Source organism: Poecile atricapillus, chromosome Z (assembly GCF_030490865.1).
Source record: "Poecile atricapillus isolate bPoeAtr1 chromosome Z, bPoeAtr1.hap1, whole genome shotgun sequence".
Taxonomy (NCBI): Eukaryota; Metazoa; Chordata; class Aves; order Passeriformes; family Paridae; genus Poecile; species Poecile atricapillus.
Genome location: NC_081289.1, coordinates 12,879,207 through 12,901,931, shown reverse-complemented (window position 1 = coordinate 12,901,931; position 22,725 = coordinate 12,879,207). Strand labels below are relative to the sequence as shown.

General features: G+C 40.1%; 1 protein-coding gene across 1 annotated transcript in view; it reads right to left on the bottom strand.

Moving 5' to 3' along the window:
- The window catches only part of LOC131573841 (LHFPL tetraspan subfamily member 3 protein), a 230,649-nt gene that overhangs the window by 71,083 nt on the left and 136,841 nt on the right, over window positions 1–22,725 (bottom strand). The window contains exon 2 of the mRNA XM_058828125.1: window positions 4,505–4,741. Within this exon, the coding sequence (XP_058684108.1) occupies window positions 4,505–4,741 (237 nt within the window). The remainder of the gene's footprint in view (window positions 1–4,504; window positions 4,742–22,725) is intronic.

Genomic DNA, 22,725 nt, shown 5'->3' with positions numbered 1-22,725 from the left:
ATTTTCTTTTTGAAAGATGGCAGCTGATGAGCATTCTGCCCTGTCATCCCTCCATGGGGCAGGTGAGCTCCTGTCACTCAGCTTCAGATACAGCTTTTTTTTTTTTTTTACAGAAGAGGCTCTTTTCAGCAGTGATCCCATGTAGGCTATTCCTGTTTGGAGAATAGGATTCTTTAGCTAAAGATGTGCAAATCTCCATGCAATACTACCTTTTTTTTTCTTTTACTGAAAGTTGCTTTACCACCAATAACAATATTCCCTTACTTTCTGTCTTTTAGCATGTTTATTCTGCAGAGACTGCAGCTCAGATGTATGGATCCAGCCTTCAACAACCTGGAGAGTAAGGAGGGTGGAAAGTGTCAGCAAGCTGGGTTAGGCATCCTGCACTGAGCTCTCTGCAACGTGGCTGTTGGGAGCAGTGGGATGTATTTTGAGTCCATGTGAGTTACTGGAAAGTGGAGGAATCCTTCAGATTTTTTGTCTCCCAGCTCCCTTTACCTATTTCAGCTCTAGGCTTGTAACTCCAGGAAATTTTTAATGCAAATTGCTTATTTGTGACCCATTGCTTATATTGCTTACATGAACTCCAAAGATGAGTCAAATGTTAAACATAAACAGCTTGTGAAGCTGTTCTGTCCATTGGAAAAGCCACAACTGTTCACAAGTGCATCTTCTACCTGCCCTGACTGATACTATCAAACAGGATAGTGTCTTCTGAATGCTCTTGTATTTATCACTCATAATGCAGATCGTAACTGCATACTCTGTTCTATATTTCTACCATAAACAAGGTTGCTGTGCACTCTCAAATTCTTTTGGAAACGTCTCATTTGGTCTTGTCTACCTCTGGCCAAAACTTATATTTTATGTCATCAAGACATTACAGTTCAAAATGTTAAATCACGTAATTACACAACACATCAAGGTTTATGCCTGATGTTGATGGCTCACTCACAATCATGTTGAGGAAGCTTAAAGCTAAGATGAATTCTGACTATTTTTGTTAGTGCCCTGTATGACGTTACTTAAATGGCATACAGACCTTTTAGTCATTACCATTAGCTCCTATAAATTAAAAAAACCCATGCGATACAGTTCTCTGCCCTCCTTTGCTAATGGCATAAAGATAACAGGAAAGTCTTCTTATAAATACCATTTTTTCCCTTCAAATGACAGTTTTAAAATAAAAAGAGACTATAAGCTGAAGAAACTCTGTCAAATTTGAGTTAGAGCTCTGAGACATGGAAGTCGCATGGTAGCTTGCTCTCACACCTAAGCAAATAAGAAATGAGCAAGCACTATTTTTATCATGTAGTGAAAAAGGGAAACTTTCATTTATAGCTAAACCATTTCTTCTGCCATGAATAATTTTAACAGCCAAATTCCTTACTTACAACTATTCATTAACCTATGTAAATATACAGAACTGTAGGCATCAAAAGCACAGAGCAGGTGGACAATTCAGCATGGTAATGAAAACTACAGAGAAGTACAGCTTTTTCTTTTTCAGTCATCTTCTCACATTTTTACCATCCTGTTGTGTTTCATATACACTTAACTGTTTCCTTGCCAACAATGCTCAGACAGCTGGCAACAGGTACTTGCTCAGCTACCACAGACTCTCATTAATGAACCTGTGGGAGCTGATCTGCATCAAAGACTCCAGACAAAACTACCTGATTAAGAAAACATCTGCTCAGATGTCTGATCATTGCTTAATAATTTCTTGCTCTTGAAGGTTTTTTCCACATAAATGAGCACTGTTGTGATTCTCATACTTAATTTATCGTGTCTTACCCACTGCTGAGCTAATATATAATGTCACCCACATGCACGGGGCAAAGTCCCAGCAGCAGAGGAGGAGCTGACAGGGAAAATGGAAGTTCTTCTCAGGTACAGCGTTGATTGCTCTCTGGGTGCATTCTCCTGTAAAGCCATGATGGAGCCACGACTGTCCCTTAAGGGGATCCTTTTCTTATCACAGGTTATGGGACATCCAGGACAACCCCACCACAAAGGGGAAGGAGTCACTGGGATCCCACCCTATGGACATCCATGACCACCCAGAAGTAGGTTTTATCCCTTGGAAGGCAGCAGCAGCACAGGGGTTCCTCCCTGAGAAAGGGGCATTCTTCACCCATACTTGCTAATCCAGAAGCAGAAGCCAGCACAAGCCTGGAGGCAGATCTGGTGTAGATGAGGAAGGGGAAGAAAGGGTGGGAGGGTATTTGACTTCACATTGTAGGAGCAGCTTGGAAAGCTGAGGGTGGTATTTTGTATATCCATACTCTTTTCTTTCTGTTTTTATGGGAGATATGCTAGTGCTATTTGCATATAGCAGAATTTTCACATCCTGACCATTTCCAAGAGATGCACACATGCTCTGCATGTGAACTAATGCTGATGAGTAGTTCTCCACTATCTCTCTCTTCCCTTCTGGAAGGGGGCAAGGGGATGTGGTTTGTGGGGTAAATGTCAAAGCACTCATGCATGTTCAGTGCACAGGGGTACAGACCAATGCCACTGCCATGTTCTGCCAGCTCTCCTCTGGGCTGAAGCTGTGCAACACTTGCAGGTGGGAAAATATTGGGGGGCTCAGGAGGATTTAGACTTGCCCCGTCGTTGCTTAGCAGAAGTTTTTTGTGACAAGAGGGGAGAGAATGTCCATTTTAGAAGCCAGGTTGACTCTTTTTCACTTAATTTGAAGGACAGTTTAATAAGTTGTGATCATTAGGCTTGATTTTGAAGGGCAGAGTGGGGTAGGTCCCTTTTTGTTGAGTTCTGGTTTGGTTTGAAGCCAGTGGTGTGGTATGTTTCTGTGTTTAATCCAAGGAAATTGAGCTGTTGAATGATTTTTTCTGACATGCTGAGGACCAAATGTTCTGGAATGGGTTTGTGCCAGAGATGTGAGAGGTGATGAGGCTCCAGAAGCCGTTTTTTGCTCACAAGGTGCCAAAACAGATGCGTTTCTTTGATACAAGTAGTTGTTGGGTACATGAGCTCTATATGTGTAGACAAATCAGGCATAGTGGTGATGCCAAAAGCACTTGTGGCATAGCTGTGAATGCCCTTCTGACAAGTATTTTGATTTTCAAATGCAGATGAATATTATCCTTACAGGAAAAGGTCACAGGGATAGTGTTTAAAGCAGATGCCCTCAATTTACAGGACAGATTCACACACACGATTGCAAGTAACACACACTTTCCTTAACTCACATTAGTAAGCTCCATCCAGGTCTGGAATCACATGTGATATTCAGTCTTCAAGTCCATTTATCTTCGGGCTGAGTGTGCTGACTGCAATCCAGCAAGCAGAGGCCACTGCTGCTGTCAGGTATACAGATAATGGTCCTTCCAGAGCAGGACTGAGGCCAGCTATTTTCACACAACACAGGCTGCCAAACAGCAATCCAGTGGTGAAAAGCTCCTGATATCTTTGCTATTATTAGAAGCAGCCCACAAAATTACAAAGGTGGTAGATGAGCTGAACATAGAATCCTGCTCTCGGGGACAGTCAGTGAAACTAGCAGGGGATCAATTTGAAACAGATAAAAGAAAGTACTTCTTTAGCAGTCAGTAGTGAGCTTCAGGAACTTGCTACCGTGCAGGGCTGGAGAAGCTGACAGTATCAGCAGGTTTAGAGGGGATTAGACAGATTCAGGGACAACAAGCCCATTAAAAAGATAAGGCAGGGACATGCCCTCTGTGGTATCTATCACATCAGCTACTCAGCTGCAATGCCAGGGGAGCACAAGGGGAAGGGGCTGCAGAAATCAGCCAGGGCTGTGCACACTCACTAAAAAACATCTCTCTTCCTGCACTGTGTGACAAATTACTGGTCCAAGCCAGTTTCACATATTTAATTTAGAAATGAGTTTTATCCCCAAAGAACTGCACTAGTATTCAGTCACTACAGCATCCTAGATTCCCATGAGCTGACTCATGAGCTCAAAGCAGCATATTCAAGCAAGAACTGGGATTCTTCTTCATTCCAGGCTCTGATCCTTGGTCCACCAATTCCTCGCTGCGTGGGCAGTCCCATTACACAGCTCCTTGCCAGTCCCCAGCACTGCCCCCTTGCTGTGTACTGTGCTAACACATATGCCATGTTACAGACATTCATATTACATTGCAAAATCCTAAAGGAACCAAAGGAACAAATCTTGCATGGGGTGCAGAAAAATATGAAGACAGTGAAAATTAAATGCTAATGAAATACTGTACAAGTGAAGAGCACAATAACATCCCATCCACAGCTCTAAAAGCTAAGGATAATTCATGTATAGTGCAGAAATTACATCAGTTTTGAGCTTTCTTAGATTATTGGAGGCTGAAATATAAAACTTCCTCTGCCCTTTGCATCTATTCTTTCCCAGCAATGTAGGAAGTAAGCCAGCATGCCAACTTTTAAGCATGAAATAAAATGAAATTGAAACTGATTATTATTTTTAAGCAATTGCCCTTGAGGCCATCCAACAATAGTGTTTCTAAAGCAGTCCTACCTTTGTTTTCCAACTTGAGCTCCTCTGCTAGCAAGCTGTCTTGTCTGTTTCCAAGCACAAATGCCAGAAATGAGAGGATCAGGGCATCCAAGATTCCAATAATTGCCAGGATATACGCCCAGCGGACTGAACAAGCCCCCAGCGTGTACTTGTCTGTCTTTTCACCACACATCCGTTTTACCTCATCTGAATCCCAGCCATCAGGAAAAATCATACAACCCAGGACGAGACAGGCAGCTTGGAGAAAAAAGAAAAGGAGAACAATGGGATAATGAGACCAAGCTTTCATTTCGATGAGAACCTACAAAGTTATCATTAGAGCAATAGACTTTTTCATCCTGAACTCCAAAGCTAGTTTACAAGAAAACAAGTTATGGAATTACATAACTTAATATGAAATTAATATGAAAACCTAAGATACAACATCAGTTGCACACCTTGCTTAAAAAGCTGTTACATCCTGAATCCCTGGTCAGGTTTTGCATCAGTACAATCACATTTTCCTTGTGTTACCAATTTCTTCACTGCAATATGAAAGGACCTCACAACACCAAAAGGGAAAATGGTTAATAACCTGGATATTCAAGGGTAACACTGGGTTACTGTCAACTTGTCAGGCAAACAACCAGTTTAAAAGAGAGGAAAAATCCTACTTATCATTCCTGGTAATCTGCCCTTTTATCCTAACCCATGAACACTGGACTTCCTCACTATCCACCCAAAGGCAGAGCATTCCAAGTGCTGCCTCACAGAGGGCAGCTCCATCCCAGCGCCTGTCTGGTCTGTGCTAAGCACTGTGTAGCCCTTCATGATGACATTCCAGTCATGGGAGTTATCCCACCACATCTGTAACTGCGATGAGATCAAAGCCCTGTGACTGCACACAGATCTCTAGTTCCTCCTGTTTGTCCTCCATACTGCAAGCATTGGTGTACAGACATTTTATGGAAATATTTGATGGTGTCAGTATTGCAGCAGGGGTGCAAAGGGATCCCCCACAGTCCTGTCCTGTGGTTATGTCTTTGGCTGCCTGTGCTTTGAGAGGCTCTCTTAAGCCTTCTTTTATTACTGGGGTGGTTGCTATAGTTCTCTCCTTACACATCTTATGTCTGTGAAGCCTGGCTATGTCCCCATTCCCCTTCAAATCCAGTTTAAAGCTCTCTCAATGAGCTCTGCTAACTCCTGACATAAAATTCTTTGGGACAGGTGGACCTTATTTGTTGCTAGCAGGCTTGGTGTTGTCTAAACTGACCTATGATCAAACATCTGCAAATTTTTCTGGTAACACCTGTCTTGAAGCCAGGTGGAGTCACCTTCAGCAGGAGAGGATAGCATACAAAAATAAAGTAGCATAAAAAAATTCAAAAAATAATTATTATTGTCAAATGGGTAAATTTCTCGGTTTTTATTGCATTTAAGAGAATTGGAAAATCCACATGCTTTCAGTAATTACCTGTATTGCCTTTTCTGACTTGGAAACAGACACATTTCCATCATTAGCCCTTCTATCTTAGTATGGCTGATGAGATACAATGGATCCTAAACCTGATTTTATAAGTCTTAATATTATATTGATGCAATATGCTCAAAATTGCAGGTTAATGTGCTAATTCAGAAGAATGCATTGTGTGGCTTTTAGCCTTTAAAGTTTTTGTTGAGTCACACCTCTGTTTGGAAATGACAGTTTATACACCAGAAGTTTGTGCCACCAGCAGCTGCTGTCACTGTGGGATTGGTTTCTTGTCGTGACAGGTTCCTTGTCTTTTCTGGACAAGCACAGGCACTATCATTTTACATACGTCTAAAACCCACAAAATAAAAACAGACTTACACTGGATCAATATGATAGAACACTGGAAGAGGGGTGTGTAAAGAGAGTTCAGGAATGGTAGTTTCCTTTTGACAGCTACACAATTGCTGTAGACAATATCTTGAAAGCATATCTGCAGAAAACATCTGGCATGGGGTAAAAGATGCAACCAAGTTCCTCCTGAACAGCTAATTTGTGTGAAAATAAAATAGCTTATGATACCTTCAAGGACAATTAGGCTTAGAAGCATGGATGATTAGATAATGACCAATCTACTCAGAACATGCAGGTTGGACAAATTGTAAATTACGTATTGCCTGCCTTAACTCATTTACACAATTACATAACATCTTTCAAAGACCTTAGAGACAAACAGCAAAATAATTTATTTTCTTGAGCTGCTTAAACATTCTTCCAAAAAGTGGAGTTGCACTCACATTTAAGAGTTTCTCTCATGCTTGCAAGGAACTCCACTCAAATAATGCAGCAAATCTGCAAATTTCTTGTGTTCATGAAAATGTCTTGTGTTCATGAAATATTTACCCAGCTAACTGTTGACAAAGTTTCATTTAGTATACCACAGGAAGTACCAAAGCCAGTTTACTTTTATTAATTATCCTCAAAATGTGACAAAGCTTAATGCTCAGTTAATGATCAATAGATGTAAATTTTTCTGCTAACTGTGCATGAATAATTAGCAAATACCAACATCTCTGTTGTTTTTTATTACACAGCAGATCAGACACATTCTTAGTACTTCCTAAAAGTAATTTAACTTTGTTCTTTTGCACATAGGTAATTTAAAAAATGGACCCTTATCTCAGGAATTCAGTGTACAGCTTCCCAGCTGTGCTCCTCAGATTTCCAATTAGCTCATCTTTCCTGAATTCTGTTCCTGCATTCTTTGATATACTTGCTTAAATTTCTGGAGTCATTCTGTTGATTGCAGTTGGACTTCTCTTGGTAATAAGATACACAGCTAAATGGTGTCTGGACTAGATTTCTTTGCATAAAGACAGATACCAAGGAGGGATTATTATTATTTCCTCTTTTCCCTATACAGTTAAGATGCTTTGTACTAGATGACGACTTAGTCAACATCTTCAGGAGCAGGAATCCCACCTTACCTGTAGAGGGTAACATAAGTAAGAATAGTCAACCTTGAGTCTTTGTTGAGGAAATATTTTGCACTGAATGCCTTTAAGAACACAGACTTGCTCAATAATATAAACAGGTAATGATTATTTTATCAGCTACAAGACTGAAAAGACAGATATGAAATCCACCTACTGATCTACTTTGCATTGCTGGAAATTTTTACATTGAAATTCTGCTACAGAGGATTAGAAGATTTTCTCTAAAATGAAATTACTTTCAGTTTTATACAAATTTGTGTAATGGAAATAATTTTATGCAATTTCAGTGAAATTGCTTAGAGATGATTTTATAAGACTAACATGGGTCCCATATCTTTGTCTAACTTTGACTGCCTATAATGGCAAAGTTACTGAAATGGAAATTTAACAAAAGTTACTGCTGTTTTGCTACTAAGTAGTAATAGTGTTTTAATGAATTCAGAAAGTTTTGGATTTGAAAAGTTCAAAACCAAAATGAAAACGCTTAAATCATCAATTCCTGTGGATTCTTTGATTCAGGTAAGTAAAAAGTTAAGTCTGTACTGGTTGAAAGCAGCCTTCTATGTGTGATATGGATACATCAGATCAGCACCACCTTCCTGACAGACAACCCAGCCTAGGACCTCTGTAGCAAACCAAGGGCCTTCATGATAAACAGCAGGGGAGAATTGATAAACTACCGACACCATTCAGAACCATTTGGACAACTGTAAAACTTAGAAGGATCATATCCATATTGTTTTCCCTTTCGTTGCTTGAGAAAGCTCCTGGCAGGATTATTATCTTTGTAAGGGTGGCCCTGGGTTTCCTCCATTTCTTCCTCTCCTGTGACAGCAAGGTGACTTGCTTGTGTTGGAAGGGACTTTAAATGCCACCACGCTGCTCAGAGCCCCATCCAACCCAGCCTTAAACCTTTCCAGTGATGGTATCTATAAGTTCTCTGGGCAACCTCTTCCAGCACCTCACCACTCAAACAGCTGCTTTTTCCTACATATTGGAGTCTGGTGAAGCTTTTCAAACTTTAAAAAAATGATTAATAAACAGTAGTTTAATATGCCTTATATATTTGCTTTTCTTCTGAAACAGTCTTTTCTCATGTGAACAGCCAACAGGAACTGTCACATAGTTTTCCTCTAGGGCTGTGAGTGACAAGGCAAATTATTCATACTAGGAGAGAGAGCCCAGGGTTTTTACCCCGTGGGATGAAAGGATGCAGATACAACACTTTCAGAGATTGGAAACAGGCACTGAATTGTTGCTGGCACTGACAGACTTGTGACTCTGACCAAGCTAATATTATCACAGCCTGTGCTCTGTGCATGAGCTCAAATGGTAATTAGCAAACAAGTAGCTCACGATCCTATGGTTGTGCCAAATATGGTGACAAATTAATATTATATCATTGTATGAAATGAGGTTCTATTTATAAAAAAAGCTGACTGCTATGCAGGAAACCATGCTGAGAAATTCCCGCTGGCAAGACTCCTCTCTCATCCTCATTCTTTTCCTGACAACAGACCAAATTTGCTTGCGTGTAGAGTATGATGATGGCAAGTTTCTTGATAAAGGAGTAAAAGAAAAATGGAAGGGGAATTATGCTGACCATCTCTTTTCTTTCCATGCCCACACATGCAAGAGTCTTCAAACCTCTGTGGTTCCAAAATGCAAGAGGTTTATTGTTTCCTTACCACTGCCTAAATGCTATTTACAAAAACAGTGATCCACTAAATCTCCAGTAAACTGAACAGAGTTTTTTCCAGCCATATTGGTGATTAGGATTAGTCTTTCAGGAGCTTTTAGCTGGGAAAGAAGGAAATGCTGAGTGGAGGTGGCTGAAGACACAGGGTCAAACACAATCCTGAGTGAAGACAAAGGCTACACACTTATCAACTGAGACTGATCCAAGTGATGTGGACTGCACTTCTGAGTGGGATAATAATCCTCTGTGTTTATATTTATGTCATGGCTTTGAGAAATGTGCAATTTTGAAGTGAAAGCCATGATTCTTTCAATTTATTGATTCTATCCACAGAAATAGTTCTGCTGCATGCAATCAGAGTATTTCTGGAGGAACCTAGAAGTTAATTTCCAAAAGTTATTCAACGTTGAGCGGGCATCTTTAAATTCTGTCTCAGTGTGTGGCCTTCATCACCAAAAAACCTGTTCCTAAGAGAAAGCTCTTGAGCTATGAAGAGCGTTCACAATAACTGGAATAGTTCTTGTGCAATACAAAAAGGCAAATGTCATGTATGACTTACTTGATCCTGTGTTTGAAGGCTGCCAGATACAATGTCCACCTTTGAAAAGGCTCTTCAGAGAGGTGCCAGTTGGCTCCCCGAGGAGATGACACAGCCTGTTAATTTGTGCATAAGCAGAGTGAAAATTCCTGGTGGTGCTCATAGATAGCTGCTAAACACATGACTGCTGTTGAGTATGAGGCAGTCAGTGAGACAAGCATAATGAAATTTAAGATTCAAGAGCAGCTTCAAGAGAGCTGGAGTGATAAAATCCTATCTGGACTTCATTGACCTGAGCTTCCATTTGGGATGAGGGAGATGCCCTGTGGAATTTCTCCAGGACATTGATGCGATGTTCCAAACAACCTCCTCCCAAAAACTGAAGGAACAAAGATTTGTGGGTTAATCTTCCTTCAAAAAACTTCAAGCAATATGTATAATGGGAGCATTGGGTCCAGGAAACAGAACTATTTCTGATTTGAAGCAAAACCCTAAACCCCCATGAGGTGAGGATGCAAGAGGTCTCAGCAGTAACTACTTTAATCTAATTATTCTCTTATTTAACACCATCTTACTTGGGAATATAGACAAGAATTTCTCCACAGGATTAAGAGTATTTATAGATAGTGCTAAAGGGGAGAAAAAGTAGGAGAATCTCCCACTGCATTCCTTAAAGACGTGATGCAATTATAGCCTTATTAGGGCCTGGACTTTCTGGTAACAAATCCAATAAGAATATAGATATATACATATATAAAGAGATATGTGTATTTCATATGCTGATTTTTTGAAAAAGGAAAAAGAAGACCAAGCATTCAGTGACTGGACAGTAAAGATAAAAAAAACCAATATTGTGTAAAGTGGTAGCAAGGTAGGGGTTGTGGACAGGGGCAGAAGACTGGCTGAGTAGAAAGGTAGCCGATATTTTGATGCCTGCTAGTTATGCTTAGGCAGCAAAATGGAATAATTTGGTCAGCTGTTGCAAGATGTGAAGCTGGATATAACAGAAATTGGGGTGACTGACAGCTATATCCAAAGATGAGCGCTATAGTTCAGAAAGATGGAAAAAAATGAGAAAATGAAATAATGTTATATGTAGAAATGTGTTGAACTGTAAATAAATAGAAAAGAATAGCAATGATAGTGCAATCTGCTTCAGTTAAATCAGCTGTAAGAGAAATTTCACTACACTAAGGGGATCTGGTTTAGACCTCATGTGTTGGATTCATGTTTGGATAGAGAATCCTTTGATTTGATAGAAACAGAAATTCTGTGTGGGGTTGTATCATCTTGGGAGCATTTAACTTTCAAGTTTTGATCATTAGCCATGATAATTAAACTTTGAGATTAATGTACTTCTATGAATAATTTAGTTAGAACAACAACTATATTAGCTGGAGAATAAAGATAATGTAAGAACATCATAGATTTTTATAAGTGTGTGGTGGATGATTCACAAGGTGGGTCCCAAAAACTCCTCTTGAAAGAACACAACTTCTGGTGTTCCAGCCATTGTTATTTGCAATAGGTATTTATAGTGCCTTGTCCAGAAAAAATATGGAAGCTGGGGACTATTAAAGGATGTGGGCCTAATCATTACGTGGGCAAAAAATCCTTAGAAATGTCATGATAACAAATTGCTAATAGCTGTAGCAGAGGTAGATGACTAACTGATGAAGAATGGGTAAACTGAAATCATATACAAGAGATAAAAATACTTCTTTACCATGAATCAGGTATGGGAAGTGGTACAGCTGGAAACCCACAGGAGGGTTCATGTCAAAAGTTACATTTATGCTGTATCACCTTCTGTGGTGTCCAAAGGCTCTGACGATTTTTTTTCTTCTCATTTTCTCTTTAAAGTATATAAAATAACCTAAGAACTGTGTCACAACCCACTTGAGTTTTCTGTAATGTGTCTTTGTACCACAGGATGTGTGTTACCAGGTGTGTGTGCCAGCTGGGGTCCGTGCCCAGGGATCACAGAAATAACAAATGCCTGTGCTGGGGACCTGGGTGTCCCTTGTCATGCAGACAGGTTGTCTGATGCTGTGGCCATGCCCAAAAAGCAGTTTTCTCATATGCTACACTTACCATTGAAAGGGTTTATTTTGAATGCTCTCACAGAGGAATGCTACATCTTTCTAATTTAATGTTAACTTCTCTTTGTAGAACCTGTTCTTCAGCCAAAACATATCATGGCATACTGACATGTACTAGATCTAATAAATTAATAAATTCAACATAAGTACTGTGTAGGCTACAGCAGGCAGACTGGAGAATAGGTGTTAATATGAATGGCATAGGCCAGACATTTCTTGAGATATATACAGCTGACTTTCCGTGTGATACCTGTTACTGATCCAAATAGCAGAGATATTTTAAACAGTTTTGGTAAAGACAAGGAAGAGATTAAAATAACCTTACTTTCAATGACCGTGAGTGAATTCAATTTAAATAAAATGAGAATATGAATAAAAATGTTTCTTAACCTGGGTTTTAATGCATATTTTAGATGGATGAACTTTTTAAAAGTCTAAAGAAACTGCTGACATGTTAACTAGACTGAAGAAGCTCATACTAATTGTGGGGCAAACCTTGAATTTTTTTTGGACAAAGATGTAAATTTTATGAAGTATCTTGATGAAATAAATTAAATTCCAGGGATACTTTCAGCTCTGTATCGATGACTAACAAACTCTGTTTCATTCTACCCTCATTACCTATCTCATTATGTATCTTCCCAAATAAGCCTTGGAAAAAAAAAAAAAAAAGAAAAAAAAAGAAAGATGTGAGCAGACACCTTAGAAATTCCAGGAAAAGAAACTTATTAGCAAAGAAAGATACATTTTGAAGGTTAGGTAATCCAAGTCCAAGAGATACCTTTCTAGAAGTCAAGCTGTGCCAACTCTAAGACATATTGAAACAAATAGTCGAAAGATCTTCCCTGATGTTAATAAAGAAAGAAGAAAATCAGATATGGAGCTGGCCTGGGGTTAATATCTAATTCTTTGCCTTATTTTTCAGTGAAGAGGCTGCCAGAAAAGAGGAGGATGATGCCGTGACTGCTGGGCATGAGCATTTGGAAATGGAAACTCCTGCCTCCAAGTCCACAGCATCAAAAACAATCATAATGTGCTCAACTGGAGGAATGCGCCTTCCAACCCCAAACTGAACTGACCAACACATTAAACTGTGAAGATGTTAGGAAGGTTTTAAAATCAAATTTATTGTTGAGGTAGTGCTGAAGAGCCTATGTGTTACCTACATTTTAGGAAAATAAGAGACAAAATTGAGAACTGAAAAATAATTGGAACAACCAGTCATTATTCAATTTTATCCCAGTTCTTTGAATAATTATTGAAGGAAAAAATAATTAAATACATGGAAAGAAATACAAAGTAACACACTTTCAGAAAGCATTTGATCCTCTGTCGTACAGAAACACTAACTGGAAAATACAGAGGTTAACATAAGAATTTTAGGTGTTTATGCATATTTTTCATGGGGAGCTGTCATTTTCTTGCTTGAAAGAGAAGCCTCCAGCTGTTGTGAGGATACATTGGGCACCTCAAGGATCAGCCTGGGTATCAAGCATTTAGTGTTTTCATTGGCAGCTTTGGCAAAGAGTAGGGCTTTGGTAGTAAAATCCACTAGTGAGAGGCACTATCAATGCAGAGGATTGTTGGGACAAATGACGGAGAAAATGTGTGTTGATCATCTCCTGGAGGACCCTGAGACACCGGCCGACTGAAACAATGGAAAGGAGTTTTAGCAGTACTAGGGGCAGTTTTTTAAGTATAATGTAAGCACTGGACCCATCTGGTGCTGGTGGTTTCTGAGCTTTAGAAGAGCAATGTTTGCAATGACCAGTTAATCAGAGCAAGGTTATTTTAGGATGTAAGAAAGTATTTTAGGAAAGGTATTGCATGAAGCTGTAACTGCTCATGATAAGGTGACTAGATATGAAGATTAGTAGTTCTTTTCCTGGCTTATGTTCTTATGAGGAGGCTGAGAGATACATATCTTTGAAATTAATAAAGAATGAACCTAGGGGGAAGAGCAGCCAAAGAACTAGAAGCTTGATGGAATTACAAAACAAAAATAATATACTTTAAATTGAACTGAAATGAAAATCTAGCAGAATAAATGGGGGTAAGAGGCAAAGAAGCAGTTCACTGCTGGGCTCTCTCACTATGGTCTGTATTTGTCATTCCCCTCCACTACTAAAGGTTTTAAAATGTGATAGCAAAGAAAGAAAGAAGAGAGGCATAAAGTGATTTCCTTTTCTTGCAGTCCTCATCCAAGCTGCCCTGGCTCCCCTTACAAACACCACACATCTACAACTGGCTGGTTTCAGACTTGGGCAGTGCATGCCTCCAACTTGTGTCTGGAATTATTGCAGAAGCAAGCAAATCTAAACATGCTGGCAAGAGAAGAACTCTGGGACTGCATCAGCCACTGTTTTCAGGATAAGAATAGCAAAATTCTGCAGTCTATTTAGGTAGAAACAGAATGAAGAAGCAAAAGATATTAATCTAAAAAGAAAATTTCTACATCTAAGCCTATAGTGGCATCCGTAATAAATACCAGTTTTAGTCTTTGGAGATGAACAACTTCACAGCAAGTAAGCACTCATTTGCAAAAAAGGAGGTGAAAACCTTTTAAAAGCCTTGGTAGTGTTGCCTAGAAAACAGATCTGCATGCCTTACAGTAAACTGAAGAATTTTGTGATTAGTCTGTATAAACACCAGGGAATGGGTCCCAGAGAGGGGGAAGAGCTATTTAACTGAAAGGGCAGTCTTGGCACCTGAACAAATGCATATAAACCATCCAGGAATACATTTAGGCTGTAAAGAAGAAGGCAGTTTTGAATTGTCAGGGGATAGGTTCTGGCACAAACTCAGTAGCTGTGGCCATGCCAAAAAAGTTTGAAGTTGTCCAAGTGTATGCTGTAAATAGTTATTGAAGACAGAATTTGATCAGTGTATTAAAAAATTATTAGGATGTGCTTTTCTGTGAGGCTAAATCCAACTACTCAGGGCCTTTAATATAACTGCAAGAACTCAGATGTCTTGCATCAAGTATCTTCAGACCAGAAACCCAGGATCATCACTTTTCTCAGCATATGAGCTTTGCAATGACTGCAGAGCTGGACACACAGACAGTGCAAATAGCACTCAAATGAACCTTGGGGCAGGAGCAGCACTGAAGTCAAGCTCCAGGCTTGAGCATTACAGGCATTTTGCAGAAAAGCTTCAGATTTATTTCCCTTTGACCATAAATTTAGCAAATCTCTACCTGGCCAAACCCTGCTCTGTAGTCAGCAAAGCCTCTTGCTGCCTTCTCTTCTACAGTTACACTCTGTGAAACCAGATATAATCATGGAGTTCACAACCAGCAAAGCTTCCTGACACTGTTACCAAACTCCATGCACACCACTGCCACCTCGGACTGCAGGGCTTTGTCTGCATCTCACCTGGTGTGTGCCATGTGCCACTAACAACAGCAGCGTATTAGTAATGCGTTAAGGAATCAGCCCCCGCAGACTGCTGCTTCACAGAAACATCTGCCACGACATCCTGGTTGTGTTCACAGCTTCATTTACATGACCACTTGAGGGTGTTTGATAGTCATAATTAGAAGTTACTGGAAATAGGGATAACTCACCCATCCAGTACATGAAATAGCATAGATCAGCACTCAACAGCTGGGACAGGGAATTCAAAACTGGCACCAACAACTCAACCAATTGTTATCTGACCTCCACTTTGTTGTCATGCCATGAAAGGAACATGAAAAATAAAAACATTTGCAAAAGGAAATTAAATTAAATAAAAGACACTGGACGTGGGTAATGTAATTTTCTTAAAGGTTCAGAGCCTCTTGTCCCTCTGTATGGCTGCCCTCGTCAGGGTGCTGGTGCAGAACGCTGGCTCAGCACTGGGTGGCAGGTGGGGAGCAGTGAAACACCTGCAGTACAAACAGCTGCCAGGCAGATGCCTGTGCCTGCTCTTGGTCACTGTCCAGCAGGAGAAATCCCTCCTGCAGAAGCTGATTGAAAGATTCAAGAAATTGCTTGGCAGTGGCTAAGATCATTAGCCACTGGTGAGATTTCTCCACTGTAAGCTGAGGTGCAGGTTCATGGCCTCTGTGACATTCTCTGCCAAAGCATGACTATGATTCCCAGAATATCATCATGAAATATGATTTAATGTTGAAACGAGAAGTGTTTTAAGATTAACAATTTATAGGCATTCAACCCTCTCTGTGGGTATGACAGTCACACCCCGTGCCCTCACTTGGAGGTTTGTGTTCCCCATGTACTTTACTGGAGAAAGTGACTTTTCAGATGGAATGACTGAAGCCAAGTAGAAAGGTGATAAGATGGACAAATAAGTATTCTGTCATGAGCAAGATAAAAAGAAGCAATTGAATGCATGAGGGGGAGAAAGATGAAGGTTCTTGCTTCTCTTGTCTTTTGTAAAACATTAGCATTCTGCTAAAAATGCCCTACAGCTGAGCCAGTGCTGTGCTTTCCTTGACATACAGGAGCAGTACTTGCCCTTTCTGAGACAGTGGGCAGAACACTATTGGGACAAACTATCCAAGTATTAAATCTGGATTCACCAGTTTCTCCCAGGGCTGGGAAACCTTCCATGTACTCTGCCAGAAGGCTCCAGCTAGCTCTGTATGGAAGAACTACTAACTACCTCCAGACTGGTTTAATTCCCTTTCTTAAAATCAGCAGCCTTCCCAAAGCTAGCCTCCACCCAGCACCCCACCTCCTCTGAATGAGGGGGCCCATCCTTGGACCTCAGAGTGGTTTGTGAGATAGGAAGAAGGTGGCTCAGGGTTTGAAGCACCTTTATATTGCAGGCAAGGGGGAGTGGGCAGTGCAAAGCTAAAGGCCTGCTGAGGGGACAGCCAGAATATGAAGAGGAGACAGGGAGCTGGAAGGCAGCAATATGGGGCAGTATCCCCTGAAGTAAAAGGTGGAAGTGGAAGGAGGCACCCTCATTATTGAGTTGGAATGCTAAGATTTAGCTAAAATCATTACAATCATTTAAATCTGTTTTCCCAAGCAGTGCTAGCCAATATTGCAAATGGGCTGGCAGAGAGGCAAGACAAGTTCTGAGCAGATGATAAAGGCATTGACTTCTGTATAGTTCCTTTCAATGCCCCTGAGGCACTCATATACATCTTTATGCCTGCACAGCTTGTCATGTGCTATTCGTCACTTATCTCTGCTATAGCTCTTCCTGATCCCTTAGCAGCTTTCCTTGGAAGAAAAGAGAAATGGACAATAGGCCCTGAGACCACTCAGCTGCATTGCTTCTTTATTCAAGCTGACATTTGTCTGAAGACTTTGCTGCCTTTCAGGAGCCGATGTCTTATAGAACCTAATGGCAGCAGAGGTATCAGGGGCTTTGCCTCCCCTGCTGAGCATCTGAGCCCTGCCTGGAGGGAGAGCCCTGGGCACTGAGACTGGTAACACTGGAGATGGTTCTTGTCTTTTGCCTTTTTCCTGTTAGAGGGAGATCTACTCTTACATGGGGCCAAGCCTATGAGATTGCTGAACCTTCTAAACTCTTTGCTTTTGATATGACAGACTTGATAAATTTTGAAATACATGAAAAAATATGGAAGTATTCTACATTATATTTTTTTAACATCTTATTATAATATCTCTATATTAGCAAGCACATCTCATCTTATATTTGCTATCAAGTCTTTCTGATCAGTAATGTGTTCAGTTTTGTTCAGTACTACCACAGCAGCCCTTGCCTCGGTGCTTTGGTTATCCTGATACTCCTACCAGTTCCTAACTGGAAGGGTTAACTTTGGTATTTTGCTTCTACGGAAGTATATTTCTGTGTAATTTTTGAATCTTGTCAATTAACCCCAAGATTTGCACTATACAGCAAAGTTTACCAGTATAGTATTCAGGAAATCCTTGTGTATCCACACATGCTGTTTCAAGTCCCAACTAGGTTTATGATACCCATATGCAATATGCTTCTGAACATTTTGGAAGTTCAGGACATGTAGTATTCTAGTGCTGCAATGCCTCTGAGGTAAAGTAATTCCTAGTACTTCCAACACAGCAAACAACCACAGCAAACAACAGTGCTGATTTTCAGCACTGATGCCCAGAAGTCACAGAAAGTAGGTCTTCCTCTGCTTAAAACTTCTAGCATATGCCTATTAACATACCATTGCTGGTGATTTCTGCCTTGGAAATGATGCTGTATGGTCAGACATTGAAAGGACTGGAACAAATAAGGCAAAACAGCAATGCAAGGCAAAGGGAAAAACCTGACAAAGTCACAAAACCCACTGAGGCTGACATGAGTTGTCAGAAGAGCAGAGTGGGTACTTGCAAAGCTGTGTATGAAGCTTGTGGGCTTGCTAGGTGACCTGTGAAACCCCTCAGGGGCATATTGCACACTGGCTCATTCAGAAGATGGAGAACCAGGAGATGTGTTGTTTCCAAAGGGAGTAGGAGCATTCTAACCCAACTGGGTCCAGAGATGGGGCCAGAGGAAAGAAGAGTTTAACTGGGATTGCAATAACCTGTCTTCTTTCAAAAATATTTGTAGGTCCTGGAGTTCCACGTCCTTTTCTATAAATAAATAATGGCTGAAAATGTGTATAATAAAATTGTTTCCTGAAGCAACTGCTTTAGTTTAACTCTGGTAGGAATCAGAAAAAAATCCACAAGCAACTCAAAATGTTCCTGAATGCATCAAGCAGCAAGTGCTTCTACCACTACATTGCAAGTAATTGAAAGACAGCATGAAAGGTATTCAAGCATTTCAATAAATGTACAGAAAATATGACATCTGCCTTGTAAACAATCCAGTATCTTGTCATTCAAATGACTTGGTTTTTGAAAATAAATGTCTAGATGAGACATAAACCTCAAGAACTCATCCCACCAGAATCACCACTGGCTTTAACAATCTTTAATGCATCATTCCTACATCTCCTACCTCTATTACCCATGACACCCATGAATTAATTTCTCTGTCTCACAGGTCTATTTGCATTGGAAAGTGGTACTAGAAAGTGATGGGGTTGAAAGCTTTTGACTGATCCCAAACAATTGTATTGGAATTATACCAAATTTATTTAATGAACTTTAGAGTTCATGAAAATTTCTATGAAAATCTTTTGTTTGGGGAGGCACATCCTTAAATCTGCTGACAAACACCCTTATCACAATGAAGACATGGGCATATCAAAAATAGGTTCTCTCCTTCTCTCCAAAAGTCCAAGTATGAAGGAAAGGAGAGGATGGAGTGCTTAGTCCAGCTGAAACACAGGGACTTCAGAAATACAAAGGGAAGTGCACAAGATGCCATTCAACTCCAGAGACATCAAATACAGAGACTGTAAAATCAAACTTCCTTAAAACCTGTACAGCAGCAGTCATTCTGTATGGACTGTGTATATTTGGTATTGAAGACAAAATACCATGTCACAATTTGCATGTCATTAAGCCCAAGAGGACCACAGAACTTGCTGAGACAACCTGTAATTTGTGCAGAGCCCTGTAAAGATAGAACTCTACAGCTTTGCAGCAACCTGAGGCCAGAGAAATGGACAACTAACAGTGTCAAATAAAAGTAACCTCAACTGTTGGTATACTCTATATATTCTATACTGATAAATAAAATATATAAGAGCTACCTCACTGACCAGAGAAGCTAGGCTGATCTTGCCCACTGGTAAATTGGACAATTAGAACAAAGTATTTTTATTTGGATTCATTGCTAGAAAATTTTTTGTTTAGCAAGAAAGTGCTATGTTGAGTTGTACTAATAATAGTGTGACCATGGGAACTAGGTAGTAAGGTGCTGCTGTAAATTTGGTGGAAGTAATTTGTGTATTCAAGAATTATGTTTTCATGTGTTAACTTCTGTGTTCCCAAATCTGAATGCATGAAAAGGCACAGCTAAGGTCTGGCTCTTTGGAGCTTGTGTGCCTGTGGGACTCCTGTGATGTCCCTGTACCAGCCTGGGGATATCTTGCTCCTGCCTAGGAGAGCTGTGATAAGCAGGGAGAATAACTATCCTTATCTCACCAGTTCAAATAAAATGTCTTTCTGCTTAAGCAAACCATTATTTCTGTAAAAAAATGCTTGTGGCCAGTGAGAAACAAACCTCAGAAAAGTAATTATTCCCACTGAATATAACCAACCTGATCTGACAGTGAGCAGACTTTCCATCAGATCCTGTGCAAAGCCATGCTTGGAGACTTGTGCAGAAAGACACGACAATGGCTTCACTTACTTGGATTTCAGCTTCTCTCAATATAGATATGTGGCCCTGACATCCTTTGCCAGCCAGGGCTGCCAGCTATAATGCCTTCCCTCTCACCAAGTCAAAGTACCTCTCATTTTTGGTAGTACTGAGCAAAACATTTCATCTGAAACTTTTTTTTCCAATAGAGTGCAGCAGGGCAGTGGAAACATTTCAAACATTCAGGCTGATCAGTGTGAGCTCTATCAGCTGAATACAACCCAAAAGCATTTCTGAGAAAAACCGTAAGTGCTCTGTTTTTATTGAGAATCTTTCAAAAGCAAAGTGTATTTTCATCTGAGGTGGAAAAGATCTTGTTTGAGGTTTATTGGCAATTGATTTTTTCTTGACAAGTTTGCCACCATTCTTTTTTATCAAATTCCTATATACTTTTAAAATTATTCTCACCACTTTTGCTTAACTTGCTGACCTTTCCTAGTCACTTGGTTATCCATAAAATGGTTTGTAATTCTGTAATACAGCCCACATTTTCTTGTTTTGCACGTTGGTTGATACAAGGTCTGACTACTCTGTTTTCATATTGACAGAACATCTGGTAATTTTTCCTGTGATTTCCCTCCACTTCTGCATCTTATCTATCAGCATGTCTTTCATTCTTGTATATTTGTTTTATTGATTACAGGTTTCTTCTTCACCTTCTCTCATGCCTTTGGTGTCTTCTTAATCTTGATTAGGAAACTAATTAGATTAAGGTTATCACTGCTCAGACAGTTATCACGTCACCTACCATCTGTTGCTCAGGATATTTTTTCTCTCTGGCAATCCTCTTTCCACACAGCACACAATGGATGTGGTTTATACATTGTCTACAACACAACAGACAGATTATATTCAAGGTTCAGCATTTACCTATATATTTGTCTGAGATGGGGAAGCAAAAAAACCCTCTTTCTTGGAGATGGGTGCCAGTATTAAATATTTCTGGGTATCTGTGTCTTATCTGTGATGGTGAAGATACTTAAGCAGTCTCCAGTGTGAACAAATGCCCGCTGAAGACTCAGTTAATCTGTGTCTCATGGATGAAACCCAGTTGAAACTGCAATTCAGTCTCAACCAGTCAGGATCCTCTCCTGATCCCTCTAGTACAGGGGTGCCACTATAACGTGCCCTTATTTTGAATGAGACAAGGTAGGAGCTTTTGGAAGTTGCAGCTTCCATGGTTTCCACAGTTCCGGCAGCAAGACCTCCATCCCCCCAAGGGAGCTGAATGTGGACATAGAAATGGTTTTGGTATGAACAACTGTGCACTGGTGTAGACCCAAGATGTAAGAGATTTTCAAGAGACTATGGTACACATATCTAGAGTACAGAAGGGTGGAATAAGAGGTGGCTTCTGATGGCTTCCCAGCTTTGGGAAGTGCTCCTGAACTCTCATTCCTTTCTTCTCAGTCTTCAAGTCTGCTCCTTGATTTTTCTGTTCAAATGTTTCCTCTAACTTCTCTGCAATGATTTTCCTCGCTTCTCAGTCAATCATTTCCACATGCTTCTTGCAGATATTTCTCCACTTTCTCCTGTCTGTTTTCTTCCTCCTTGAACATGTCAGCAACATTTGCAGGCTGATTGCTCCCTTGTCAGTCACTCAGACACATTCCTGTTTTCCCTTTCTAGTGAGCTGCAAATGCATATTTTTTCTCAAATCCTCCTGCTGGGACCTTGTTTTAGTTGGCTTTATTTGGTGTTTGCAGGCTTTAACTGTATCTGAATGCTTTACCTGTCCACACCTTTGGGGCCCAGGCTACTCTAACTATCCCTAGTCTCAATTATTCATGCATCAAATCCTCACAAACCAGTAACAAATATAAGTGCTAGTGACAGTTTGTGTTAAGATTGTAATTCCTTTTGTTTCAAATTATTAGTGCACAGGAGACACCTCACTGCCTCGCTCACCTTGATGGCAAAAAGGGGTCCCACGAGGACATTCCTCTTCCAGTGCCAGTGGGCAGGAGCATTGTGTTGTCACAGCTCTGTCACTTCCAATATTGCATCCAGCCTCTACAGAGCAACAGCCCTTGCTGATATGAAACTTCTTTGTAACAGACTCAGTAACACTTGGAGATGAGGTCTGTAAGCTTCCATTTGAATAAATGCCACTCTGATTATATGTTTTAAACAAAAAGAATTTCTCTTGACAGCAAATGAGTATATATTATTTAGCTGCCTACTGCTATTTGACTGTGTTAGTTCCTTTGAAAATCCACTGGAATGGGTAATCCAAATATCTTTACTGATCTGGTTTTCCACATATGTGTGAGTGGACATCCAAGAAAGAGAGTGTGATTGAAAATCTCAAAAGAACATAACAATATAAATTTTTGAGCACTAGGTCAGCATTTTCTCCTTGTCTCCTTATTCTCATTTCCATATCCCCACACTTTGTTCCCAGCAGTGGGCAGCAGCACATCCCTGGGGCTTTCTGCCAGGGTCACACAATATGCAGTTCAGTGGGGGTATCTTTATACTTAGGGACATTTCAAGAATTTTTTCTTCCTCGATTAATTTTCCCATCTGATTCTTGTTAACTTCCAGTGTCCATAATATGCTGAGGTAAAGAGCTCCACATCTTAGTTAGCCATCAGAAAACAGAAAAAAAAGAAAAGAATTTTAAAAATTTCATCTGCTAGTTTCTTTTAATGGTTCCTAATTCCTGTGTTGGAAATTAAAGTGGACAATATTCTTACCCATGTACCTCCTACTTTTTCCAGACCCTGTA